A 20,919-nucleotide genomic window follows, 5' to 3' on the forward strand; every position below is an offset into this window, starting at 1 on the left:
GGATTAAAGTGTTAAGATCTGACAATGGAGGTGAATACACCTCAAGTAGTTTCAATGATTTTTGTGTAGAGACAGGAATTAAGAGGAAGTTTTGCGTTCCCTACAATCCTCAACAAAATGGTGTGGTTGAAGGAAAGAATAGAGCCATTGTTGAAGCAGCTAAAGCAATGATTCATGATCAGAATCTACAGACTTCCTTATGGGTCGAAGCATCCAAGACTGCAGTATACATTCAAAATAGATGCCCTCACTGTGTCCTAAAGAACATAACTCCTTAAGAGGCCTTCACTGGAGTCAAACCGAATATCAATCACCGAAGGATATTTGGAAGTCATGTCTATGTTCATGTGCCAAAGGAAAAGAGAACTAAGCTAGAGTCATCCGAGAATAAAGGTATCCTTGTTGGATACAGTGAATCCTCCAAAGCATTTTGTATGTGCATTCTAGGACAAAGGTATATTGAGGTAAGTAGAGATGTTACGTTTGAAGAAAATATTGCTTTTAAGAAATCTAAAGGTTCCCTTGTCAATGATGATAGAGAAGTTAATGATAATCAAAACATGGATATTGATACTAACCCTGAGATTCAGAATGAGTCTATTGAGCCTCCCGAACCCATTGAGCATGGTGATCCTCCTGAGCCTTTGGATCCAACTGATGGACCTAGAGATATTGCATTTAGCAAGAAAAGGCCACTTTGGGTTAGGAGCACAATTCAAGAAGCAGAAAAGTTTGCAGCTCTTAGTGGCACTTTCAGAGAAAGTAGGAGACCTCAGAATTTCTCCAACTATGTTGCAAAGATGTGCAACATCATTGAGACTAAACCATCCAACATAGAAGAAGCTATGAACCAGGAAGCATGGAAATTAGCTATGGACAAAGAGTATCAATCCATCATCAAGAATGATGTTTGGGATATTGTACTTAGACCTAAAGGTAAGTCTGTTGTTTCTTCTAAATGGTTGTTTAAAATTAAACATGTTGCTGATAGTAGTATAGAGAAATATAAAGCTAGATTTGTAGTTCGTGGTTTTCCTCAAAAGGAAGGCATAGATTATGAAGAAACATTTGCTCATGTTGCTAGATATACTTCTATTAGAACTATTATAGCCATTGCTACAGCTAAGGGTTGGAAGTTACATCAGATGGATGTAAAGACTGCCTTCCTTAATGGTGTCATTGAGGAAGAAGTCTATATTGAGCAACCAGAAGGATATGAGACTCATAATAGAGAATCTCATGTATGCAGATTAAAGAAAGCTCTTTATGGTCTCAAGCAAGCTCCTCAAGCTTGGTATGAAAGAATTGATAAGTACTTGGTTAGTTTAGGGTTTTGTAAGAATGATGTTGATCCTAACCTTTATTTTAAAGTATTTAATGGTGAAATGCTAATTCTGGTTTTATATGTGGATGATTTATTTTTAACTGGGGAAGATAGTCTCATCATTAGGTGTAAGAAAGAATTAGCTACTAAATTTGAAATGAAGGATCTAGGTCTAATGCATTACTTTCTAGGGTTAGAAGTGTGGCAAAGACCTAATGAAATCATTCCAAGTCAAGGAAAATATATTGTTGATATTTTGAAGAGATTTGGAATATTGGATTGCAAACCTATGTCTACTCCCATGGAAACTAACTTGAAGAAATTGAGCAACTCTGAATTTGCAGATCCTTCTGAGTACAAACAGTTGATTGGATCATTGATGTATCTAGTTAACACTAGACCAGACATTTGTTATGCAGTGAGTGCACTCAGCCAGTTTATGAACAAGCCAAAGCATGTTCACCTTGTTGCAGCCAAACATATTATGAGATACTTGCGTGGAATTGTTGGCTATGGGCTAAAGTATCCAATCAACACTATCGTTACCTTGGAAGGCTACTCATATTCTGATTGGGCACGAAGTGTTACCGATAGGAAGAGGACTTCAGGTATCTGTTTCAGTTTGGGTACTGCTGCGATTTCCTAGGCCAGCAAGAAACAGTCCTTAGTAGCCTTGAGTACTGCAGAAGCTGAGTATATTTGCATCGAGTGTTGCATTGAGAGAAGCAGTGTGGCTTCGAAAGCTTTTTGCTGAGTTGTTTGGACAACCTTGGGAACCCACAGTTATTCATTGTGATAATCAAAGTTGCATTAAAATGTCTGCTAATCATGTGTTTCATGACAGATCAAAACATGTGGAAACTCACTATCACTATGTTCGTGATATGGTACAAAGAGGTGTCTTGCAGCTGAAATATGTCAGCACTGATGAGCAGGTTGCAGACATTCTAACCAAGCCCCTTGCTCGTGTGAAGTTTGAATACTTCAGAGATAGGCTTGGAATTGTGGAGAATCCAACTATAACTGAGAGGGAGTCTCAGTCTCAGTGATGCATTAAGTTGCATCTTCCACCCTCTACGGGCAATGCAAGGTGACAGTATATCCTTCTCTGGGAGAAGGTTGAGGTGAAAGACCTCTTCCACCCTCTGCAGGCAATGCAAGGTGACAATATATCCTTTGCGGGCAATGCAAAATGGAAAGTTTTGTTGTTTTCTTGCAAGTTACATTCATCCTCTGGGAGCAAGTAAGATGAATCTCATAAAGAAGTCCATGATGCATGATTACACTATTTGCTAGAATCCTACCTAGCTAAGAGGGAATGTTGAAATAATGGCTAATTCGGATTAAATTAAATTTCAATGTTGCCATATGGCAATTAAAATTGTAAACAACTTGTGCAATTTATTCTCCTTTATTGTAATTGGGCTAGGACCCAAACATAACATGTACAATTTAATGTGAACCCCAAAATAGGCGGTACTAGGCAAATCAAGTAATAACGTCATTATGAGGCAGGACCTATTGAGCGGTCTAAACAATATTATTATAAAATACATAAGCAAGCCGACTTGCAACTTGACACCTCAAGTCAAGTATATAAACAAGTCATTTGCATGGCATTACACACAATTATATCATGTGAATCACATCTCTCAAGTCAGCGAATTCGTAATGAGCCTCAAGTCAGCGAAATTGTTACCTTAGCATATTCATCTTCTTGAAGGTTAGCGCACATCCTTTTCCATTGGCAGGTCTGATATACATGTTGCTGGGTCTGCAAGAGTCACCTTAAGTCTGAGACAGACTTCTGGAAGGCCAGCGAATCATCCCTATGCAAGCGAATTCCTTCTACATATTAGTGTATCACATCTCCGAGACAGCGAAGCAGATTTGATACATTTCGATCTCCACATAAATCAAGTGAATTTGGTTGAAGACTGTTTTGGCAGCAAACTGATCTTATATTGGAGACAAGTTTCATGTCTTGTAATTGCCTTCATATTTGACATAATACAATTGGATTTTGAGGCTGGGTTTTTCACCTCCAAGAGGGAGGTTTTCCCAGGGTATTGCTGTGTTGTGTTTTTCATTGCATTTTTCAGTTTACATTGAATTCTGTTATATCTGATTGATAAAATTAACAGTGAGCACATAATAATCACATTGTTTAGAATTAAAAAGTTTGTGTATGCATTGGCCACCAAATAGGACTGCTTGGTGATCCTTATGCTCATGGTCACAGTCCTTAAAAAAAAATTAAAATCAACATTTTATTGAATTTAAGGGTCTGGGTATGCTGATCCCAATGTGTAATAACCCCAATTAAAAAAATTGCAAATTTATTTATATACATCAAGTTTCAACACTCAACAAAATCTGAAATTAAAATTAAAACTTCAAACCCTTTTCAAATCTAAATTATGCAATTTCATGAATACCTACAAAGATTAGCAAATTCAACACAAAAACTAAGTACTTGATTTGATCAAACTTGACAAAACTCCTAAGTCTTATTAAATTAAGAAAATATGTTTTAATACATGAAAATATACTATTACAGCAGCAACAAAATCTGAAAATTATTTAAATAAAATAGCCACCCAGAAATGCAACTCGAAAAACACTGCAATCACAAATCTACTCCAAAATGAAAGATGAATTCCTCCACACATTGGTCTGATCAAAAAGTTCTACAGCAGAAAACCACACTCCACAAAAATTCACACAAACATTGAAAAATGAAAACAAATCAACACAACTAATCCAACAACATGCACTCCAATTTTGCCTGCAACTTTCAAACAACACAACACATAAAACATTGATACCACTACAAATCCTTATGCTCCAATGCAACTCGAGTGAAATTGTCTCCAGAAAATTAATGGGATCTCATCCAGGGACTCAACCTTCATTGGGTTTTGTACAAGAAGGCATTCGTAAAGCTGAAGCTCATACAAAGAAAAGTACAGTAGAAAAACGATTTGATGAAACCCAAATGAGAAATGAAATGTTTTAGTATACCCAACATGGTCCACCAAATCTAATGCCCACCTTGAAGGGAAATTAATATAAAAATTATATTTTGAATTCCCTCTCATAACTGCATGCCCACAAATGCCTACCAAATTATGCCTGATTTGAATTGCCATACCATTGTCATAACAAATGCTGGTTTGATATATTGGTGAATGATGATTGAACGAATACTGATTTGATAGAATGATTTGCTGATTGATTGTTTGCTTGATTTGGTTTGGTAATTGATGATTGCTTTTGTGTATTCATGGGTGATGATTGATAAGGGATCCTTGAATGCTATGCTTGGTTGATGAAAGGGTCACCACCTTTCATAAGAATTGAATCAACACCCTCCATTGCTGCCTTTTGAGAATAATTAACTATTTTCCAAATGGATCTCCCTTGGATATCCTCCTCAAATGAAACTTTCTCCCCTTCATATCTTCCAATGTGAGTGAGGAGTCACACCTCTTCCTCATGTCTGCCCTTTGAAAGAGTCCCAACCTTTCACAATTACCACCCTTTGAAAGAGTCGCAAACTTTAACCCTTCATAGTTTTTGCCTTTTGAAGGAGTCACTCCCTTATTTTCTTCCCATTCTTTTTTTTTTCCATTAACTCTTTCTTGATTCACATGCTCCATCTTTACTTATTTTCTCCTTATCCCCTTTCAAATGAACTCTTCTCTCTTTTATATCTCAGGTTTGAGGAATCACGACTCTTCATCTGATACCTTTTGACCATTCACTAAACTTAATTAAATTTTAATTATATTATATTTTATTTTAATTCTTTTATTTTTAATTTTATTATTGTTTATTAATGAATCCTATTTCAACAAAGGGACATTACAAAGAAAGTGGTTGAAGATGGAAGGGATATCACAAAGTACATCTACACCCACACATGGTTCCTAGAACTTATGAGACAACACACTGATGGTAAGGATCTCATGTGATCAAAAGTCACGTTTTGCCTCTAATTTCCTCACCTTGCTGAACATATTAACTGCATTGCCCAACCTGAGGCAAATGCTTGTGAGTGAAAGATGGTTGGAGATTCCTTATTCTAGGAAGTCTAAAGCAAATAAGGTCATGAAGGCCATTTTTGATGATAGATTTGCCAAACTCATGGATGAGACCATCAATGTAAGTTTCCAAACTTCGATTGATGATTTTTTTTTTATAATATTACAATTTGCTGATTTTATTAAACTTTTTATATCTAGGTGTTAGAACCGTTGGTGAGTGATTGTACGAATGGTGGATGGGATCAAAACCCCATGCGATATCTATATGAGGCCATGGATAAGGCAAAAGAGGCAATTCAACATTTGTATGGGTCAAACAAGACCAAATAGGAACACATATGATGCATAATTGATCGAAGGTGGAACTAACAACTCCACCAACATATCCATGTTGCTGCATACTTTTTGAACCCTGAGTTTTATTTCTCTTCAACTTTCACAGCAAATAAATAGGTTCTTGTTGGCCTGAATAGATGTATTTAGAGATTAGTTGATAATGAGAACCTTCATGACCTCATACTTGATAAGTTACAAAGTTATAAGAAGGTTGAAAGGCCTTTGTTTTCTTCACTTGATTGCACTCATAGGAGAGCCACCTTGCTGCAAAGTTAAAAAACGTGTTTAATTTTATTTTACCATTTATTTCACTCTTTAATTTTATTAAAATCTTAACCAAGTTATAAACAGCAATTTTTATCCTCACAGATTTTTGGTGGGAAGATTATGGTGCCACAATGCCTAATCTTCAAAAACTTGCCACCCGCATATTATCTTAGCCTTGTAGTGCTTCTAGCTGTGAGCACAACTAGAGTGTTTTTAAGGCCATTCACAAACAAAAGCGCAATAGGTTGACTCAAAGGCATTTGAATGACCTTATCTATGTGCAGTACAACCTTCAAGTGCATGAAAAGAAGGTACAAAGTAAGGGTTCACATGAAGCACTTAACCTGGATAGCATTAATCTTTATTCAGCATATTAGATTGTTGAGTATGATGATGCTATGTTGATGTGGATCCATTCTTTTCACAATCACTTGGCTGAGTTGGAGAGGGAAGCAGCTGACTGGGAGGCAGAAGTGGTAGCATGTGAGGAGGCAGAAGGCGAGGTCGGTCATCCAATAGAGACAATTTCCTCATGTACATAGCTTGATCCACCTATTGAGTTACTATTGAGGATGTTGTAGCTACTTCATCAACACCACACGATGGCAACAAACTCTTTTGAGCTTTATTTGTAGATGAAATTTATGATTTCTAATTTTCATTGGTACCAAAACTTGAACTCAATATGTATTCAAAGGTTGGAGTTGTTTTCAAGTCTACGATATGTATTAACTCAAATTTACTCAGAAGTTGCACTTGTCATTTGGTCTCTGATATGTATTTAACTCAAGCTTTGATTCATATATGATGGAAATCAGTAATATGTTCTACAAATTCAGTGTATGTGTTTTTTAAGAATATTTTAAGAAATTATATATTTTCAAATGTTCGATAAATTTGATCAAGTTATTGGTTATTTTTTCTCAACTTTTTGCTGAGTCCCAAGTTTTTAAAAATTTTGGGCCAAAAGAGTTATTGCCAAGTCCAATTTTTTCAACTATGGCTGGAGTATTACTAAGTCCAAATAGCATGACCAAGAACTCAAAGTGTCCATAATGACACTAAAAAGTTGTAATCTACACATCTTCTCCCATGCAAATCTAGTGGTATACTGATCTCAAATCAATTTTTGAGAAGCAAATAGCTCCATGCAACTCATCTATCCTAGGGGTAGGATATATGTTCTTAATAGTCTTTTTATTCAAATCTCTATAATCAGTTCACATACGCAAAGTGCCATCTTTCTTTTTAACCAAGACAACTAAAGATGCAAATGGACTCGAACTAGGCCTTATGTAACCCATCTCAAGTTTGTTTATAGCTTTCACTATCTCTTATTTATACCTTCTTGGGTGCCTATATGGAGTGGTTATGATAGGTTTTGCACTAGGCTCCAACTCAATCATATGTTCAAAGCCCCTATCAAATGATTAACCTAGACGAAAACACTAAAAACCACGTTATGATTTGCAAGCATTATCACACAGCTTGTAGCCCATGCAACTTGGCCTCTTCTAAAATCCCTCTCCATCCTTTTTGCTATCACCACTCATGGAGTTCCATTTCAGATCCCTCTACGAACAACATTCTTCTCATCTAATGTAAACTTGAGCTCCATAGTTTGATAATTCTGTGAATACTCTCCTAGAGAATGCAGCCACTGTACACCCAAAACCACATCAATTTCTCCAATAACAATGACATAGAAATCATCACATACCTCATGATCTCCCATAGTGCTGAGATAGTTGATCATTTTGATACAAGGCAAAGTGAATCCATCAACTACTGTGACATTAAAATCTTTGAATTCTTTTGTCTTCAAACCTCCCTTTGCTACCATTCCCTCATCAATAAAATTGTGGGTAGCCCCACTCTCTATCAACAAAGTCACTATTTGTCCAGATGGCACTCCTCAAACTATGAAACAATGGTATCTAGTTGCTCCTAAAAGAGTGACAAGTGTACTGCCAACATTTTCCTCTTTTTCTTCCTCCTCCTGAACATACTCTTGTGAAGCTAAAAGTTCTTCAAGTTCATCTAAATCTGAATCTTTGTCAAATACAACCTCAATACAATGTCCCTTGTTGAGGCATCCATGCCTTGAAGTCCATGGTTACCTACAAGAAAAACAAAGTTTCTTCCTCCTAAGCTCGTTCTTGGTATCATTTGGAGGTGCAGATTTTTGTGTTGGGGCAACCAATGACTTCTTCTCAAAGTTTCCTTTAGGCTTGTTCCAAAATGAGGATTTTGAGAAAGACTTTTGTTGAGACACTATTACCTCCAAATCAAAATCTTTCTTGATAGCTTCTTGCAAAGAAGTGGGTTTGAAAGCTCTCAGCAATCCCCTAAGATGTTCAAATAGTCCTTCTATAAAAAGTGCAATAAGCCTTTTTTTGGAATTATCGGTTACCATAACAAAAAGCTTTTGAAAATCACCAGCATAATCCCCCACATTACCTCTTTAGTTTGAGTTAAGCAAACTCTCTAAAATGCACTTCAGAATCCTTCCTATCAAACATTTTGATCAATCTCTTGCTAAATTCATCATATGTGTAGATAAGATTATGACCCTAGGTAATCATCTTGCGGTACCACCAATCATGAGCTATACCTTCAAGATGGAGGATGGCAAATTTGATAGCTTCATCTTTTGCCATTGGTTTCAGAGACAAGCATCTAACTTTTGTAACCAAGAGCTTATTATAGTTTTCTCAGAACCATCAAAAGTAGAAAGAGTTAATTTCCAAAGTGAGCTTCAAACCCTTGGGTTTTGTCTACATCCTTGGCTCTTGCTTGGTTGCACCTTTGGTCATCCTCATTGTCATATAGTATGTCAATGTCATAGCCTCTTGAATCTATGGTAGAAGTGCCCTATATAATACATAACAAACTGAAATGTCATCTCAGAATGTAGTTTCAACATCTGGAATCTCTTCCACTCTTTGAATGAACTTAAGCTTAATGGGTCTATTCTCAATTCCAATTCCTAAATTTGTGCTACCAATTCCTTTCCATTTCCTCTTTCATTATTAATTTTCCCTGAAGCACTAGCTCCTCCATTGTTATTGTCACAACTAACATTGGGCTTTAAACATTGAATCAAACAATTGATCATGTCAACAAGGCAATTTCACCCTTCAACCACTACCTTCATAGTCCTCATATTTTCTCTAAATTCTTTTTCATGATCTTCCATAGTCCTTTCTTGTTGAAACATCTTCAGCTCTCTTCAGAAATTTAAGTTCTCAGTCACTTAGAAACATCAATCATCCACAGAACCTACAGACCGGCAAGATCATTGCTCTGATACCACTCTAATAACACCAATTAAATATTTTGCAAAATTATTTAAATATAGCAACACAACAAAATCTGAAAATAAAATTAAACTTCAAAACCCCTTTAAATCTAAATTTCGAAATTTCATGACTACCCACAAAGATTAGCAAATTCAACACTGAAACTAAGCACCCGATTTGATCAAACTTGCACAAAACTCATAAGTCTTATTAAATTAATAAAATCTGGTTTAATAAATGAAAATGTGTTTGCTACATTAGCATAAACTCTAACATAAACAGCAGCAACAAAATATGGTAATTATTCAGATAAAAGAACCACCTGAAATTATAACTCAAACAACACTGCAATCACTGATCAGCTCCAAAAAGAAAGATAATTCCTCCACACCTGAGGCTGATCAAAACCACTCTTCTACAGCAACAAGCCACACTTCTATAGCAGCCAAACACACTTCTAACAATAGCAAACCACAATCCACAACAATTCACACAAACACTGAAAACAAATCAACACACTAATCCAGCAACTATCAACTTTGTCTGCAACCTGCAAACAACATAACACATAAAACATTAATACCACTGCAATCCTTATGCTCCAATACAATTCCTGAAGTGAAATTGCCTTCAGGAAATTAATGGGGTTCCATCCACAATCTCCAACCTTCATTGGGTTTTCATCCAAGAATGAATTTGTATAGTCGAAGCTCATATAAAAAAAAAGATCTGATGAAACCCAAATGAGAAATGAAATGTTGTAATATACCCAACTTGGTCCACTAAATTCAACACCCGTCTTGGAAGGAAAAAAATTTAAAATTATACTTTGAATTCCCTCTCATAATTGCATGACCATAAATGTCTACCAAATCATGCCTAATTAATGAACTGCCATACAATTGACATAACCTCATGGAATCCACTGTCTGACCATCAAATGATGGTCCCAAGGAAACCCACGCCTCATTTGGAGCTATAAAATATTTTATTTAAATATTTAAATGTCCCAAAATTGATTTTGAAATATTAAATTCCATCGGGTGCATTATTAAATATTACAATTGTCATTTCCCTATTAATTTACCTTATCCCAAGAAATATGGAAATTGGGCTCATAATTGCTTGAATTAAATTAATTTGAAAGGGGGCATGACACAATGATATATAATCATATAGGGGGCACTCATAAAAGTGATCCTCATGCCTAAATTTCCCCAGTTGAATAAGTTAGCCATAAATCCATCAGACATGTAGCAAGCTGTATCATGATTACTAAGTGCGTTCAAACATGACTGATGTTAAAAATCTTAAAATATGTGATCCAAGCATATCCCACAGTGTATTTGTGAACAAGGCGAAACAAAGTGTGAAATCAAGACTCAAATGCAAGAAACTAAGCATTTTCCTTACATCCAAATGCACCTCCAATTCAGCATAAGAAGTAGTGCGCCCAAGTTGACAAACCTTGCAAGAGACCTCCCAACACCTCTTGTTACACACCAAAGGTGTGGATATGCTCAAAATGTGTGTGATTAAAATTATGTTTGGTTGCTCATTCAAGCATCATAACTTTGCATTCAAAGTTGTATGTTCATTAAAATGGCTTCCAAGAAGGTCCATTTAAAAATTTTGGAGAAAGATGATCAAGGGTTAAGATTGGATTTAACAATCAATGGTTGGGGTTAAATGAGGACTTTTGAGAGATGACGAGCCTCTAAGTGGCACATTATGATTGGAGCACTGGAAAGGGAGCAAGGATCAAGGGGACTATTAAAATAATATTGTAATATTGCTATAGTGGTCATCTTAGTCATTTAGTTACTATTTAGAAACTTTAGTTTATGTCTTTTGTCTTTGGTTAGCTTTAGAAAGTTTCCTTTTTGTCTTTTGTGTTTCTATTATCGATCGTTTCCGTTATGGAAAGATTGTCTTCTAATTTTCTATATAAGGAGTATTCCTCTCCTTTATTAATTTAAAAATTCAATTATCATTTCATGGTATCAGAGCTTAGGTTCTTTTTTGGCAAATTTAAAAAATTAAAAAAAATCGTGGGTTTTCTGATTTTTTTCCACAAAAAATCATGTTAGGGTTTTGCTTCATTTTTCCCACAAAAATCATGGAGTTTTATGTCTGTTCACTACTCGTGATGGCCGTGAGTAAAGTTTTTGAATAGACTAAGGGGTTTTGTATGATTGTCTCCTCAAAAATTGTGGATGGGTTTTCTGATTTTTCTCCACGAAAAATCATGGAGGGTTTTGCACAATTTTCTCTTCAAAATCATGGTTTCTCTGTTCATTTTTTGCACAAATTTTTCACACAAAAATCGTGGGTCCTTCCTCTACTGGAGGGTTTTCTAATTCTTTCCACAAAAAATCATGAAACGTGTTGTTGTTTTCTGAGTTTTCTGGTTTTTCTCTAAAAAAAATCATGATGGGTTTTTTGCACAAGTTTTGAGAAGCTGATCTCGATGTCTCTAGATAAAGGGAGGGATGGCTATGTTACCCAACATCATGTTGGAAAGATTGTGGTAGGAGGATTATGGTAAACTTGGTCATATCCAGAAGTTTTGCAGAACCAGGAAGCCTCTCTCATGTCACAGAACGTTTTGAGGAGAAGGGGACAGCAGCCTTCCATGCATTCGTGGCCAAATGAACTGCAAATTATGTCACATCTTCTGTAGGGTAGTGTCACATCTTCTGTAGGGTAGTTAGTAGAACGACCATTAAGGGAGGGAATTAAAGCAATATTGTAATATTGCTATAATGGTCATCTTAGTTATTTAATTAGTCTTCAGAAACTTTGGTTTATGTCTATCGTCTTTAGTTAGTTTTAGAAAGTTTCCTATCTGTCTTTCATGTTTCTATTATAAATCGTTTCCGATATGGGAAGATCGTCTTGTATTTTTTTATATAAAGAGCATTCCTCTCCTTAAATAATTAGAACAATCAATTATCATTTCAAGGATTTGGGTAGTCAAAATTTTATTAATTTGAACGGAGGGTGGAGATTGAAAATTCTCACATGTGTCAAAACGATCATAGGGATATGTGATTGTGACATGTTATTGATCTCACATATGTGTGAAAATCATAGGTGGTTATGTGATTTGACAAGTGAAAGACCTCACACGTGTGAATCATATGTATAAGATAGAAGATGTAGATCTTCTTAGAGAAATGAATAGTTGAGATTTTATCAAAGGACTTTTGGAAAAATGAGGTGGATGTGACAAATGCATTTTTAGTGAAATGAACAGAATCAATTAGATTAATTATGCTTTGCAAATGATTAGTTAGATTATTTAATAGGTGAAAAGAAAAATGTGGAATTAAATAATAAAATTCATTAAAGAAAATTTCAGAATGTGTATGATGGGCTTTTAAAATAAATAAATTTTGGACTTAATTAATTCATTAATTTATGGTTGAATTTTTTCAAATGGATTAATTAATTGAAGAAATAGTCCTAATTTATTCAAACATCATCCGAAGAATGATAAGTAATTAGCATTAGGTGATAAACCAAGACAATTAATCAAATAAATAGGATCTATTTAATGAATTTAGATGTGTCGATGCGAATTGGACTGATGACAGCAAAATTGTTGAGTGATGAATTTAGGTGTCTACAGTATTAAAGGCAGAATACAGCCTCATCCAAAAATAAGTTTCCAAATGATGAAAAAGAATGTATTAAATTTTCAATGGATAGGACATCATAGGAATCACATAAACGTTCTCGAAGACAAGGTTATGGACTTTGTAAATACAGTTAAATGTATCAAATGAAAGTTTTTCCACGAACAAGTTTCTGTGTTAACCTGTTAGGAAAACTCCAATGAATGCCAATTGCCACTCTTGGAATGTTATTATCACAAACTTCCAGAGCAAATTACCAAACAAAACATAACAGATTTCTACCAGCCATTTTTCAAAATGACCAGACAAAACAAAACCAAGATGACATATATGTTCAGTATCAGCACAATTGACTGCAAACAACACAGCAATGGTGCCGACTATTAAATCATAGGCTTGTATTGTAGTAGTAAAGTAATGGAATGATAAAGAATGCGACAAAGATTCAAATTACGATAAGCTAGACCATAACTAAAAGAACATGTGGCTGTGCCCAAAAAGATAAGGTCTATGTCATAGAAATAAAGAGGTACCATAAACTATATTCTAACTGTAGCAGCCAGGGCCTCGGTATCTTTGTTCTGCCCCAAACCAGATAAAAGAATAAAGATGATGAATTTGCAGTGATTGTGTAGTTACAGAAATTTCTTAACCTAAACCCTAATTTTACACCCATTTGAGAAATGAAAAAAGCAAAATTGTAGACAGTGAGGAAGGGGATAAATGCATACCTTCTCGCATCTTGGTCTCTAAATCCCTAAGAGTGGGCTCGATGAGCTCCCATCCATTGGGGTACTTGACGCGGTTTGTTCGAACCTTGGGCATTTTCTCGGCTCTATCTTCAATTAATTCAGGAAAACAGATAAAAGGGAGGACCCCAGTTACTTCAAATACCACGCAAATTACAGGCGAAGTGGTTTTCAGCTATAGCCTGTTACATCAATACAGATTCCCTTCCATAAATAAAACTGGATCGAGCTTTTATTAAAAATTTAAATACTAGCACTTGCACCAAAAGGAAGTGCAATGGTTAAACCAACAGTAAAATATACATTAAATAATATATTGGAGAGTACAAATCAGGGAATGCGAAAATTGAATTTAGGAGTGAATCAATGTACCGTCATTACCTTAAAAAACAAAACCACACCAAAATTGCATCTCACTGAAAAAAGGTATGGTAATTAACATAATAATAAAACCACACTTAATTTACATCTCAGTGAAAAAAACCCACACTTAATTTACATCTCAATGAATCAATGGCACTTATTTATCTTAGCAATGTGAATGCATCAAAAACATATTAATCATATACCTTAGCACTATTAGTCAACTCCCAACAGCTTCTTCATGCCTTTCTGCAACTATTCTATAAGGACAAGCATAATTTTTAAGCATTTAAAAGAGCTCTCAATTTTGATGCAGTTCAGAAGATGTAAGCAGACTAAATCATTAACAAGAGAGTCATTGGATGGGAAAGCCCAATATAAAAACTTATAGATAATTAAATTGTTACAAGGTAAATTTTTAATTAATTGAGCTTCTCAAAATTTTGAAAGCAAGCAGTTCTATTCATTCTATATGTAACTTGATCATGTATCAAAGTTCATTTTGGATTTATGAAGATTTGATCTGTTGGTTTAAGGGTCACTTCAAGATCTCTTAATCCAATTCTTTTTGGAGAGAACCAGATTTGAAATTGAGAATATGGCATGGTAATAGTGTGCAGATTTAACTTAAATAAAACTGTCTATTTCTTTTGTTGTGGTGCATCGAGACTGCCTTCATTAGTCTACTCTTGCCCTTAGCTTTTGATATCAGTTTTGATATTACTCTTTCCCAATTTAGTGGCATATCATCTAGTTATAGCTAAATCTAAACAAACTTTTCTTTTTTGGCTAAAAATAGAGTTTCTCATAATTGTTTTAGGGACTGAATAGAGTTTTTGATCTATTCTAATGAAAATAAGATGTTTAAAATGTAGGCCCATGTTTGTGACAAATTAGCATCTCAACTATGTATGCTTTCCTTGATCATGGTATTTATGTTCTCATGTTAAATCAAACCTATACCTCACCAATTATTGTACTCTTTGCCATCCATGTAATGCTTGTTTCTAGGCTTTCTTCTAATCTTAACAATGAATACATGGATTCCCTGCAAGCTGTTTTACCTTTAATCTTTGTGGTTTTTATTTTTACAACTGTTAGCCAACGATCATCTTATAAAATATTTAAGTATTTGGTTTACAAATGTGCAAATTTCCTTAAGCTCTCTAGACGATATCAAGAGTACTTTTATTATAGAAACTTCTCTACCTTTTTACAATACTAAATAAGCAGTATCAAAATTACATTCAATCATTTTAGAAACTTTAGTCATCTTTTCAAAGTTTTTAGCTAAGTCTACTTTCAAGAAAATGTTCAACTTGTGCATTGAAATAAGCCTCTCTAAATTTTCACAAATTTGTAATTCTTGAACAGATGCAGAATGCTTCTGTTGAAAGCTGTCAACAACTAAGTATTTCTTTCTATTAGCTAAATCTCCTCCTTCCATCATTAAGCTTTGAATATTTTCTAGACCGGCTTTATCAACTACATCTACTCCATTCAATAAAATAAACTGAATATTTCCTTGAGGAGATGAAGCATTTTCATATGTGAGCATGCATTGCCTGAAATAGTTCCTCCCTTCGGGGTGAAGCATTACATATTTTTTCTCAAAGTTTTTCTCTGCTGACCTAATGATGGAAGAGATCCTAAACTCCAACTTAAGAACATTATTTACACTTAACCATTGATAAAATTTGTATCGCGGTATGATTCTATGCTCAAGACACTGAGTCAAGTACATTGGACATAATTCAAGGACCTGGAGTGGGTTGCTTACAGAACTGCTAAGAAAATCAACTTTCCTTTGAAGTGGATACAAACTTTAGTTGAATATACCAGGTTGCCCCCAGAGAATCTTACAAAGAGTGCAAAAGGGCGATTCATGTCCCAGCAAATAATTGAATCGCTCGTGCAACTTATTGGATGTATATGCAATCCTTCTGGCAACTTTGTCATCTTTTCAAAATTTGCGGCTAAGCCTACTTTCAAGAAAGTGTTCGGCTTAAGCATTAAAAGAAGGCTCTCTAAATTTTCGGTGCAGAATGCTTCTGTTGAAAGCTGTCAACAACTAGGTCTTTCTTTCTATTGGCTAATACTCCTCCTTCCATCATTATTCTTTGAAAATTTTCTGGAATGGCTTTATTAACTACATCTACTCCATCCAATAGCATAAAGTCAATATTTTCTGGATTTTCTAGACTGGCATTATCAACTACATCTACTCCATCCAATAGCATAAAGTGAATATTTTCTCGATCATCTTGCACAATGGAGTGATTGGCTTGACGTTCTTGAGATGTTTTTTAATGAATGCAGAAAAATTTTGCTTTTCAAAAATCATTTCAACTGTGTATTTTGGGACACTTGCAAGTTGCAACACCTATCTCGATACATTTGACTAGTTCAGGATTCAGAATTTTGGGACATGTAAGGAAAATGCGGCAAACATTGTCCTTCTATATTCCTCAACTTGATGAAATTCTATTATAGAGCATAGGGATTCTTTTGAACCATTGTTAAGGAGGTCACTCTTGGCATGAAATGACTTATCTCATTCCAAGAGCAACCAGTGCCCACTAAAAGCGTATTTTTTTCTAAAATAGCCTGTTGCGCAGATTTATTTCCATCAAACAGAGAATCCTGCTTTTCTCCAGTTAAAAACCATTCAAACCGATAATAACTACCATGAAGTCTCTATATAGATCATCGTTAAGAACTAACGGACAACAGATTATGATTCTCACAACAGAAGCCTATCATTAAGAACCAACGGGCAACAGATTATGATTCTCACAACAGAAGCCTATCATTAAGAACCAACGGGCAACAGATTATGATTCTTACAACAGAAGCCTTACTGACTCCTAGATTCTCATAGATTGCAGTTTATTTTGCAGTTCTTTTGAAGAATAACTGAATACATTTGGGTGCTGTTTGCAAAATTCCCCAAGCTCCTGCGTTGGAAATCCAATGTTGTTCAAAGTTGACACAGTTGCAAGCAAGCTTGGTTTTCTTTCATAAACAATTGATGTGGAGGCAACAAGCTATGGATGTCACAAGACATTGTACCAATTCTTTCAAAGAAGGGCTCGAGACTCATTAATTGTATTATAAAGCAGATGTTTCTTAGAGGCTCGGGTTAAGTTCTTCTATTGATGTACACTGGATAACAGCTAGTGTATAAAGCATGGGGTATTGAGACTAATATCTCTGGCATTAGCAAAGTCAAAATCCCTTGTATAGTAAAGATAATCTTCAAGCACTTGCTAAAACCTGATTCTTCACAGTCACTGGGATTTCAGCCTGGAGCTCTACCGCTGCTTTCCCAGAGAGTTTAGCAGTCTGAACGAAAGTTGAAGGCAACGGTTTTAAGTTTGAATAACGAAAATCCCAGTTGACCCAATTCTGTGTAGAAAATAAAAATTGAGGATAAAGGACACATTTTCGGAATGCCTGCTGAAACATGGGTAGGTCGTACAGTAGGGTTTATTACTGAAACAGACACTGGTGAGTATATCACATTGATCAGAACCAAAATTAGTGGTATTGAAAGACTTTTTAAAATGGAACCCATTTGTGGGCACTGAAAAAAAAAATCAACATAAATTGCAACTGTCAAGTTTGATGTTACGATGGAATTACAAATCAATACAGGTGTCCAAAATGACCAATACGTGGAGCGGTCATGGGATCAATCCATTTTAAAATTGAACTTACTTGAAAAATTATGGTGCTGAACAGAGGGCAGAGCTCTGTAATTGTCTTTACGGTTTGCGCCGCACCGTCTCTTCACATCACATGAACGCTGAAGGAGATTGGATTTTGGATTTCATTCAAGGGCTTTATCAGCGATTGTGTAAGGAGTCCCTCGTCCTCCACTCGGACGAAGTTTTCTTTAAATCGAACACCTATTTTGTCTACTCACCCAATTGTTTGCAATCGCAGCGAAAATGAGACATGGCTGACAATATTAGATTTTTTATTTTTATAGAATGTTGAATTTTAATCTTAACCTATAAATTTATTTTTTATATTTTTCTTTTTTAACTATATTTGTATTTAAGTTTTTTTTAGAATATTTTTCTTATGTTTTTATTAGTTCTTTTATAACTAGCAATTGCATCTTGGTGTGCAATGGGTATACTAAAGAATCATTTGGTATGGGTGGAATTTAGTGTTTCATGTAAAGAACAAATGCATTTAATTTGTATATTAAAGAAAACAAATGTTTTAAAATTGTATCATTTAATTGTAATTAAAAAACATGTCATAATGATAATATTCACATCTATTAGTTTTTGAAAATATAGCAATGAACGTAGTGGACAAAATAATGTATATATTAATGTGTCATTTAAAGAAAAAAATTGTGTTTTGTGAACACAATATTGTAGATATTGATGTCTTATTTTTTAAAATTTTAAATTAAGGAAGAAAAATACTCTGAAGTGAACTCTATATAGAGAATAAAATTTCAATGTATTATTTTGTTTTTTGTGCATAAGTAAAATTTGCAAATTATATAAAATTAGAAGTAATTAATAATAAACAAGTATGTTGCATCAAGAATTTTTTTCTATGTAGAAATTGATCCTCTAGAAGAAAAGATATATAATCAACATGTAATAAATAATATAACTTTTGTTAGATGCATTATTGTTTGAAATTATAAATTGAATATTTATCTTATAGATTAAATAATAATAATAATAAAGAATGTAAAGTTGTGGAAATGATTTGTAAGTGTACTAAATATAGATGAAATAAATTAAGGAACAAACTTGAAGTGCTTGTAACCTTTTATGATCTTTTTAAGAGCTTGCATTTGATAATGTTATCAAGTGTCCCTCCTCTCTTTTTTTAGGAGCAATATATCCATGGGCTTTTCTGAATGTGTTCATATCTCTGAATGCAAAGGAATGGTGTATGTGGAGCCTCAGAAGTTCATGTACTCTTCAAATAGTTATGAATTTCAAACATTGTTAGTTAATATTATCAATGTCATAAGTTGTCTATTCAAGTGTAAGGCCTTGTGATTTGTGTATTGTTAAGGTGCATACAATTTTTAATGGGATTTAATGGCAATCACCATATTTCAATGGGGTTTTAAGGACTTTTTAAGGTTGTTGTAATTATAGAGTAACCCTATGTTATGTTTGAACTGAACAACAACAAATAAGGGAAGTTGTGGTGGTTTTTCATCATCCTTATATATAACTAATTTGACCTATCCAATTGCACTATTGGTAAGGCCAAAGCATAAGGGGATCTTATATTCAATTTTTCTTCACGTGGATTTAACCATTTTGATCACCTAAGTTACTTTGTAGTGGATAAGGAAATTAGCATTGTTAAAGATAACAACATATGCTTATTATGTAGTGAGACCATTTCATTTACGAAAATGGATTTCTCTTCAGAGATGAGTGAGGAACTTAAACGTGACATTAGAACTTGTCAGTCTATAGTAGAGAATTCAATGATATCACAATTATCTATATGTTTAGCCATGTCCCAAGAAAGGAATAAATTAAAAGAAGGTATAAATAATAAATCAAGAAACAATCATGATGAGTGTTCTATAACTTTTTATCAAATATATAATATATTAAACCTATATTAGAAAACATAATTTTATATTATATTTCTAATATTTACATATGATTTTTTAAATAAATTTTTTTACCATGCTCCTACCAAGAATCATTATGTCGGTTGGCATCCTATTTTCTGTGATACTTATTTTTTAACATTTGAATTGTCTTACAATAGTTAACTTGTAAGAGAACTAGTTCAATTTAGAGGAGAAAATTTTGTAATTTACTTATCATTTAGCATTAAACAATTTAGTCCAATAAAACTTGATGACATGCAATGAAAACTAAGAATAGACTTAAATGTCAGAAGAAAAAAAACCTAGAAAGAAAGCATTAATTTAGAGTAGAGGAAACAAAATAATGTTTGTGTGAAAGGCTACTCATCTATAAATTTAAAGATACTAAATGATGTTTTCTTAAATATAGATTAATATGATGAAATAAATCATAATTTAAAAGGAGATAAAATAAAATAATGTCAATATATTGAATATTGTATATATGTCCAAGGGGTTGAGCTTAGTTGGTTAAAGCATTGAGTTATCAATGTGGAGACCCAAGATCAACTCCCATGAGGGACACCTTTGTGTAGAATTCTAAGTTGTGACTCTTGGTCTTCCATTGGTTGTTTAAAGTGGATTTCTAAGTTGTGACCCTTGGTCTTCCAATTGTTGTTTCTAGTTTGGTGCTCGAAAGGAGCTAGTATTTGTAATAAGTTTGCTCGAAAGGAGCTGGTATTTGTAATAAGTTTGTAACATGGATGCTCAAATGGGCAAAAAAATGAACTTTGTGATTCTATGATACTTAATACAAAAAAAAAATATTGTATATATTAAGATTAAAATTTAGATATTACAATTTGTAAGTAATTTGTTCATTTTATAGTGGGTGTTTGGCTGAATAGGATAACTTTCCTCTTGTTCATGGTTATTGTTTACATTGCTTTCATTACATAACATGATATAATGAAGAATCACAACAATTTGAAGAAAAATTGAGGGTATGTTTTGAAAAAGGACTATTTTTTATTTTTGCAAACAACATCTAAAGGCTAAGCTTAAACACCACACATCTAAATAATGTTACAAAGTCATGACTTCTTTTTAATAGACAAAAAATTTAAGGTGTAAAATTGTAAACACAATTTATTGATTACCAAGCTTTATATGCTAGAAAATGTATTGCTTATGAAATATAAAATACCTCTGTAAGTTGTACGAAGGTGTTGCATCTACAAAAGAGTATTATTATCGGTAGTTTCAATATAGAGAAAAGGCTTTGAGAAGCA

At 34.1% G+C, this 20,919-nt stretch overlaps 1 protein-coding gene across 1 annotated transcript in view; it reads right to left on the reverse strand.

Moving 5' to 3' along the window:
• LOC131030502 (protein BUD31 homolog 1) overlaps positions 1–17,988 on the reverse strand; it is a 30,425-nt gene extending 12,437 nt beyond the window's left edge. The window contains exons 1-2 of the mRNA XM_057961355.2: positions 17,752–17,988; positions 13,651–13,850 (exon numbers count right to left, since the gene is read on the reverse strand). Of these exons, the coding sequence (XP_057817338.2) occupies positions 13,651–13,744 (94 nt within the window). The 5' untranslated portion in view covers positions 13,745–13,850; positions 17,752–17,988. The remainder of the gene's footprint in view (positions 1–13,650; positions 13,851–17,751) is intronic.
• Between the last annotated feature and the right edge of the window lie 2,931 nt (positions 17,989–20,919).

Source organism: Cryptomeria japonica, chromosome 2, assembly GCF_030272615.1.
Source record: "Cryptomeria japonica chromosome 2, Sugi_1.0, whole genome shotgun sequence".
Lineage (NCBI taxonomy): Eukaryota > Viridiplantae > Streptophyta > Pinopsida > Cupressales > Cupressaceae > Cryptomeria > Cryptomeria japonica.